This window comes from Sebastes fasciatus, chromosome 22 (assembly GCF_043250625.1).
Source record: "Sebastes fasciatus isolate fSebFas1 chromosome 22, fSebFas1.pri, whole genome shotgun sequence".
NCBI classification, from domain to species: Eukaryota; Metazoa; Chordata; class Actinopteri; order Perciformes; family Sebastidae; genus Sebastes; species Sebastes fasciatus.
In genome coordinates this window covers 21,872,232-21,880,931 of record NC_133816.1, presented here as the reverse complement: position 1 = coordinate 21,880,931, position 8,700 = coordinate 21,872,232, and the positions used below count along the sequence as shown (strand labels likewise).

The following is an 8,700-nucleotide window of genomic DNA, read 5'->3' as shown; positions in this document are numbered from 1 at the left end:
CATTTTGCATTTGAACATCTGCAGCTCCTCTTGGGCCTTGGGGCTAAAAGGTCAGTCCACTCTCACTTACCTCTGATAGTCTGATGACAGTTTTAGATCTCCGTCTCTTTATTTTATTATCTAGAGTAACTAGGGGACGTTGATTTTGGTTGTTGTTGTTGAGAGAACTATACTGTACCTGATGTGTTTCACTTCATCATTTGATATGATACTTTAATATCTATGTTTCAATCTTATGTGTCATGCTTCCCCGTTTCTCTGCCAAGAAAGACAAGAATTTCACCGTCTCATTGCTCGAACTTTGTTTATCTATCAAAGTAACCAACAGAGTGGCAAGTGGTGTTCTGATGACCCTGTACAAATACAGTAGCCATTGATTTTATCACAAGGGGGGAGTACGTTGAGATATTTATTGAAAACAAAGATTTAGATAATTCACAGTATATAAGAGCTGGTGTTTCTCTTGTTCAGCACCTCCACACAGGAAGGCTGACTCTACAAGCTGACAGACAAGAAAGAAGATAATCCTGCAGAAGGTCGGCTTCATCTCTCTTATCATCATCTCTACTTCCTCTAATGGACTCTAGTCCTCACGTTCTTCAGAAGTATAACTCTCACGTCTGTTTCACTTTGTTGAAGATCATTTTGACCATCATCATCATCATCATCTCATCCACGAAGATGCTGACTGTGTCTCTACTCGTCTGTGCCGTGATGGCTCTGACCAGAGCTGATGGTGAGTGTTGACTTGTACATCTTGTACTTTTTACTTTTCAGATTACAATTTGTCTTATCCAACAGTTTATATAAAGGAGTTAAAATTAGCACAGCCTTAAACATCTACAGCTGGAGATGTTCCGATACCTGAAGTTGCGGTTCAGGTTTAGTTCTTGCAAGTATTTGTACTCTTTTACGTACATCCTTGTACCTTGTTTAACAGATTTTAGCAGCTTGCTATTTAGTAACCCCCCACAAACAAGCATGCAGGAGACCAGTGAGAAAGACGTTGTGTGTTCAGCTCTCAGTACCTTTGTAGCTTCTAATAGAATCTCCTGCTTCCCTGTTTGTACTTTAAAATATCTGCTTTATTTTACTGTTTCGCTTTTCAGCTGCATATGAGTCGTGTTAAGCTGCTGGTGATGAAAACCCATCATAGTAAAAGCTTTTAAATAAAAATACAACGGCCATTAGTCACAGCTGTTGTAATGGAGATGTAAATCCCTGCCGTGCTGGGCTGACGCGCCGATTCATGTATGGAAAAAAAACCTACAAGACACGGAAACTTGGCTTGTGTCTTGAGGAGTTGTAGCATTTATTCACCGACGACAGTCTAAACTGTACACACACTGCAACGCTACGCTCACAGCTATTACGGCTGACTTCATCTCACTGTCACTCCGTCACACACACTCGCTCCTTCGCTCTCTTTGTCTCTCTCTTGACCGCAAACACGACACTTGCTAACGTTAAGCACACAACCTACGCACTGAGTTATTTCTTAAAGGAGTTTGCTACTTGTATAATACAGTTTAGATTAAAAAACATCTTAAAAATGTATAATTCTCCGATGCTTTGGCCTGGTGGGGAGTCATTTCAGGCTGGCGGAAACCCTGGTATCGAATCAGTTCATAGACTGACGTACTCGTTGATTCCCGATCCCGAATTTTGGCCAGTGTTGGACACATTTCTGATACTGGTATTGGTATCGGAACAACTCTATCTACTATCTTTGTTTTTATTTACTCCTATTTATTTATTTATTTATGTATTTATTTGTATTCATTTTAAAATGTATTTATTTATTTTGCAGTTACTCTTTTATTTATTTACTTTTTTATTTATTTTTTATATTTATTTTTAAATGTGTGTATTTATGTAATTATTTCTGCATGATTTCCCCTTTGCATTTCTTCACTGTAGTAAGAAATATGCAAATAAATGTATAAAGAAAAGAATACAGAAACAAATAAGATTAGGGAAATAAATAAGGGGTCAATGCAATGGGAAAATCGTGCAGAATTAAATGCATAAATACACAAACTAATACACACATTTAAAAATAAATTAAAAATGAATGCAAATATAAATAAATAAATAGAAAATAAATAAATACATTTTGAAATTCATAAAAATAAATACATTAATAAAGTAAAGGAAAATCAAACAGAAGCAAGAGTGTGGATTTACAAATGTAGAGTGTGACAGCCTGAGTGTGAGGACAAGGGCTGAAGCTGGAGTGCATGAAATCTGTGCAAGCAACAATATATCTTGAGTGCAAGCATACAGTTTGAGCAGAAGCAGAACAAATTTAAGCGCGAGTAGGGGCTATTTGAGTGCGAGGATAGGGTTTTGAGGGAAAGCATTGCAAAATCTGATCGTGAAATCAATGAGTCATGTTCTCAAATTGAAAGACCTGAGTAAAGATAGGAAAAAAGCTCCATAAAAATGCAACATACACGTTAATGCAGCAGTAATATTAATCCAGAAACATCATAAATAATAGTAAAACACTGACACGGAACATTTTACTGCACGATGAATACTTTTACTTTTCATACTTTACACGCATTTTGCTGATTATTCAGTTAGTTTACAACCGGAAGTAACCACGTGTTGTCCTTCTTCACTGGAATGAATAGGGAGCAAATAGCGTTTGCATGCTATTATTGTGAACGTAGAGTAACAGCAGCACATGAACCGAGTCACTAAATGCTGTGTCAAATTTCCAGCTGTTCCAGAGGCAGAGCCAGGTGAGAGGACAGGACCGCTCATTCAAGAAGGTGAGTTCAGCTCTGCACAGTGTCTTTCACCTCGTTGTTTTGGTTTCACAGCTGAAACTTTTCTGTTTTCACTCAAATCTACATTGATGCCTCCATGTTCAGACCTTTTCTAAATGTTTTTTCAGTGAAGAGTCACATGGTCAAGAGGTCCTTACCTTGCCCCACTAATTGGACTGAGTGGAGTGGTCACTGTTTCCTCTACATTCCAAATCGCATGAAATGGGCTGATGCTGAGGTAATCAGCTGTTCAGTGCAGAATGCTTCTATGCTGCGTCCATTCTGCTGTTACACATGTTGTTAATTGACATATTTCTGTCTTTGCATTACTTGATATGTAATGTGTCATTTGTGTGTCTCCACACCATTCCACTCTTTCTATCCTTTATAGAGACATTGTCAGGACTATGGTGGAAACCTTCCATCAGCGAACAACCGCGATCAGTACAACAATATTCAGAATGTGGTACATAGTGTCACTTCGAACGATACAGAGGCATGGCTCGGAGGCACTGATGCACAACAGGTATGTCACTGATTAAACACAATGTAAAGCAACAAATTAAAAAGTGTGTTTAAACCATACTGTCTATTGTATTCTGATCTTCTAGGAGGGTACCTGGTTCTGGATTGATGGTAAACCTTTTTTGTACGACAACTGGGATCGAGGACAGCCTGATAATAATAATGGGACTGGACATTGTCTGGTGATGAACTATTCAGGTAAATATATATATAGAGCGTGAGAAAGGATTTTTCCTGAGGTCTTAGCAGGGTTATGGTTAAAGAATTATCAATGCAGACATCAGTACAAGTGATGATAATGGTCGGTAGGTTGGTTTCCAACGGACAAGGCACATTAAACTAACTATTGGACAACTGACAATATATCATTCCATTGGCTTCAAGACAAATTGGCACACTGAAACCACTTCCTCTTTAGCTTGGCCAGGCAGGTGAAGGTTTGTGCAAAGCATTTGATGGAGTCAGTCATAAAGTTATAAAATATCAAATTTGAACTTTTCTGCTTCAAAGTTTTGGGTTGGAGTTGATGTTGTTCCCATTTTTTAAGCCAATATTTTCATTTTCACTGCAAATGTGTATCGGTTCACAATATTGGTTATCGGTCTCCCTGATTGCTAATAGTCGGTATCAATCCTGAAAAAAACATATCGTTCGACCTAGGGATGCTAATTTTGAAAAATGTTCTTAACCGATAACCGACCCTCGTTAACCGGTTTTAACCGTTAACCGACAAGATTTGTGCCTTGCATGCAGCGGTGTACCAGCTGCGTTGTATCAGGACAACAGACAACTGAGTCCCACGTAGGTGTAGCAGACAGTGTGTGTACAGTTTATTTGTCGGTGAATAAATGCTATGAAACTACAACTCCTCCGCTCCACTCAAGCGAGCTGGAGAGACCGGAGCCGACTTCCTGTATCCTGCAACTCCGGCTCCGCCTCTTAAGGTGACGAGCCGCTCCTCTGAGCCGCTCAGCTTTTGAGTTAATTATTAACATTGCTTTTAACCGTTTTAACCGATAGCGTTAATCGATTAAAATGTTTAATGTTGGTTAACAGTTAAACGGTTAATTATGGACATCCCTAGTTCCACCCCAATCAGTCACTTTAAGTACTCCATGAATGCACAGCAAGACTCAGTGTAGGGCTTATATATATATATGTATTTATTGATAAACCTCTAAAAAAAATTCTGTGTCCTCTAGTTTTTGTGCAAAATTTTAAAATATTTAGTATTTGGCCTCATTAGATACATAGTTTTTATGGTTCATTGATTGTCTGAGAAAGCAGACAATTTATCCCTAAATAACTCCCTCTGTCTTTTTACAGATGAACTGAAATTTGACGATCAGCCTTGCTATGTCACAAAGCCGTTCGTCTGCGCCAGAAAGCCATGATATCTCTTTGGATAACAGAGGAACATGCAGTACCTATCACAACCACAGGAGTGTTGGGTGGATGTGTGATTATCTGTGTCTTCATCATCTGTAGCCTCTTGCATGTAGTGATCTATACTTCTTTCCTGTTACTGTTAAACTACTTAATGAATGTAGCCTTTTAGGCCTTTTCATTCTGGAGTGTTATTCTTATCTTCTACACAATTAAAAGACTCAAGCATTGAAAAAAAGCCAGTCTGTGAGTCTCATGATTGCAAATTAATACACGCAAAACTTTTTACAACACGATGTGATGGAGGATGTGTTGAGTCTTGAAATCTCAAGCCTTGGGCCTGGAACGGCTGAGATCTCAGTTCAATTTTCTTCAATGTTCAATTTTAATGGTGTCAGAAAGTCAACACAGGTTACTCAAATGAATCACTTGATGCTGTACAAGAATATTGCAAGAAGCAGAGTTTTCATTGTGTTTAATATCAACAGACACAAACACAACCAAAACCCGAGCCGGTCCGGACATTACTGTCCGTGGGCTTTACATCATAACCTTATATACTTGGAACAAAGAACTCATCCCTCCTATCCTGCCATCATACATTTTAATATTCTTCACTTCTACTGGTCTCTGTCAAAATATCTTACTAATCAGCATATACCCTATACCATACATATGATCTAGGTGCCTCCCCGACATCCTTTATGTCAGAGACAGATTCTTTGTTTTGGGCCCCTTGCAGCTGCGAGGTGATTTGAGTTCATTACAAGCATTACATCACTACAGCTGTGAGTTACAGCATTGGGGGTCTATGCAGCAGCACTATGATTGTATGCTGTTTCAGTAATAAACACAGGGTTATAGGATTAATACTTTTATCATTGTTTATCACATTTTTATATAGTTAAAAAGGGATTACTTCTACAGATGTTAGCATGACATGGTTGGTAGCGATGGATCCCTTAGGTTTTCTGGTTTCATATGATAACAGTATTTTGTTAATATTAATGTGTAAGGGATAATGTACAGCGAGCCGGTCGTTGTTGTGAAAGAATCCCCGACACTCTCATCGCCCTGAAGGGGATTCTTTCACAACAACGACCCGCTAACATTATCCCGCTTATTACACAGCTACTTACTGAAGAAATCAATATTTTGACACGAAAACGATCCGCCAGAGTCCGACATCAGAGCTGCACCCATAGCAACGGACTGTTGTAGAGAAACTACAGACCGCCGTGATTGACCAATCCGAATCGAGCATTTGGTCAAGAAAGAATTTCGGCATGTTCTGGCAATAATTTGTGTTGTTCTATTGGTATTGGATTATTATGAATGTATTACACTGATATTACTCCATGATTATTGGAAAAACTTCTACCTCATAATGACTAGCTTAGTACTATTATTATTCTCACTGTAATTCCTGGTGAAAAATGTTTTAACCCATCCAGTAAAGGTGACCCTGCCTCTACACTGTAGTGTGACGTGGCTCCTTTATTTGATTGTTTTGGATCTGTTCCCTAGTTCAGTAGAATTTCCAGAAAAGGATGTTTGAATATGAATCCTAAAGATAACAACCATTGCCAATATTTTTCAGCTTATATTTACCCACGGAAGGTGTAAATGAGAACGGATGGTCTTTTTCAGCAACACCCTGCTCCACCTGAATACAGTTACAAACATTTTGCACCTGGACATCTGCAGCTCCTCTTGGGCCTTGGGGCTGAAAGGTCAGTCCACTACACTGTACCTGATGTGTTTCACTTCATCATTTGATATGATACTTTAATATCTATGTTTCAATCTTATGTGTCAAGCTTCACCATTTCTCTGCCAAGTAAGAGAAGAATTTCACCGTCTCATCGCTCAAACTTTGTTTATCTATTAAAGAAAACAACAGAGTGGCAAGTGGTCTTCTGATGACCCTGTACAAATACTGTAGCCATCGATATGATCACAGGGGTGGAGTACGTTGAGATATTTATTTAAAACAAAGATGGATAGATAATTCACAGTATATAAGAGCTGGTGTTTCTCTTGTTCAGCACCTCCACACAGGAAGACTGAAGCTACAAGCTGACAGACAAGAAAGAAGATAATCCTGCAGAAGGTCGGCTTCATCTCTCTTATCATCATCTCTTCTTCCTCTAATGGACTCTAGTCCTCATGTTCTTCAGAAGTATAACTAACATGTCTGTTTCTCTTTGTTAAAGATCACCATCATCATCATCATTTTCTCAACCATGAAGATGCTGACTGTGTCTCTACTCGTCTGTGCCGTGATGGCTCTGACCAGAGCTGCTTGTGAGTGTTAACGTAGGGCAGCAGTTATTGTGAATGTAGAGTGACAGCAGCACATTAACCGAGTCACTAAGTGTGTGTGTGTGTGTGTGTGTGTGTGTGTGTGTGTGTGTGTGTGTGTGTGTGTGTGTGTGTGTGTGTCAAACCTCCAGCTGTTCCAGAGGCAAAGCTTGTTGAGAAGACAGGACTGCTCATTCCAGAAGGTGAGTTGGTATTTGTTCAGATTTTTTACAGAAATGCATTGTGCAAATGAATATAGTCATTCTTATGATCAGCTCTGCAAAATTAAATGAAATTCAATTTATTTTTAATTAGCGTCAAATCATAACAGAAGTTATCTCGAGACGCTTTTTATAAGAAGATCTAACAAGACAGGTACAGTGACAAGTCTTTTGTCCAATGCCATTAGGAATGGGGTCTAAGAGACAGGTAGATGATTTGAGATGATGAGATCACTGAAAGTGTCTTTCACCTCGTTGTTTCGGTTTTACGGCTGAAACTTAACTGTTCTCACTCTCTTCAGCTCCATTTCCAGCCGTTTTAAGTGAAAACGCTCTGATAATCCTTGTTCAGATCTTTTCTAATTGTGTTTTCAGTGAAGAGTCACGTGTTCAAGTGGTCTTCACCTTGCTTCAGTGATTGGACTGATTCCAGTGGTCGCTGTTTCCTTTACGTTCCAACACCCATGACCTGGGCTAATGCTGAGGTAATCAGCTGTTCAGTGCAGAGCGCTTCTACGCTGCGTCCATTCTGCTGTTACACATGTTGTTAATTGACATATTCTATAACTCCACTCTCTCTGTCCTTTATAGAAATATTGTGAGCACCATGGTGGAATCCTAGCATCAGTCCACAGCTTCAAGGAGTATAACTTGATTCAGAATGTGATACAGACTGTCACTCATAATTATCCACTGACATGGCTCGGAGGCTCCGATTCACAACAGGTATGTCACTGATTAAACACAATGTAAAGCAACAAACTAAAAAGCGTGTTTAAACCATACTGTCTATTGTATTATATTGTATTCTAATCTTTTAGACTGGTACTTGATTCTGGAGTGATGGTACACCTTTTAATTTCAACTACTGGGCTCGAGGACAGCCTGATGGCAATGGTAATACAGGCTGTCTGGTGATGAACCATGGAGGTAAATATATATATTACACATTAAAAGCAGTCTACAGGCTGACAGAGGAAACACAGAAAGTTGTCATTTTTTTTAAGTTGGGCTACAACCTGTTCCCTCATTTGAAATAAAAAATAATTTATACGTGTAAAAAGTTACATACAGTCCCTTTAATAACTCCCTATGTCTTTTTACAGCTCAGAAGAAATTTGACGACCAGCCTTGCTCTCGCCTATGGCCGTTTGTCTGCGCCAAAAAGCCATGATATCTCTTTGGATAAGAGAGAAACATGCAGTACCTATCACAACCACAGGAGTGTTGGGTGGATGTGTGATTATCTGTGTCTTCATCATCTGTAGCCTCTTGCATGTAGTGATCTATACTTCTTTCCTGTAACTGTTAAACTACTTAATGAATGTTGCCTGTTTGGCCTTTTCATTCTGGAGTGTTTTTCTTATCTTCTACACAATTAAAAGACTCAAGCATTGAAAAAAAGCCAGTCTGTGAGCCTAATGATTGCACACAGGAGAATCTCCATCACACAGAACATGCAGTTTGAGTTTTGTCAACAGGAAAAG

General features: G+C 39.0%; 1 protein-coding gene and 1 pseudogene across 1 annotated transcript; both read left to right on the top strand.

Annotated features, from left to right (window-relative positions):
- Positions 1 to 576: 576 nt before the first annotated feature.
- On the top strand, positions 577 to 4,926 carry LOC141761222 (ladderlectin-like). Its single transcript, XM_074624552.1, has 6 exons — positions 577 to 736; positions 2,730 to 2,780; positions 2,906 to 3,015; positions 3,169 to 3,303; positions 3,389 to 3,500; positions 4,629 to 4,926. Exons 1-6 carry the CDS (start codon positions 577 to 579, stop codon positions 4,694 to 4,696), a joined length of 636 nt encoding a protein of 211 aa, XP_074480653.1. The 3' UTR covers positions 4,697 to 4,926.
- Positions 4,927 to 6,934: 2,008 nt separating this feature from the next.
- On the top strand, positions 6,935 to 8,387 carry LOC141761221 (type-2 ice-structuring protein-like; annotated as a pseudogene).
- The last annotated feature ends 313 nt before the right edge of the window (positions 8,388 to 8,700 follow it).

Bases quoted from the DNA above. Each gene is read 5' to 3' on its own strand.
- LOC141761222 (XM_074624552.1), top strand. From the start codon at position 577: ATGGACTCTAGTCCTCACGTTCTTCAGAAGTATAACTCTCACGTCTGT. The intron at 737-2,729 runs GTGAGTGTTGAC...TCAAATTTCCAG, and splicing joins GGCTCTGACCAGAGCTGATG to CTGTTCCAGAGGCAGAGCCA. The intron at 3,304-3,388 runs GTATGTCACTGA...CTGATCTTCTAG, and splicing joins GAGGCACTGATGCACAACAG to GAGGGTACCTGGTTCTGGAT.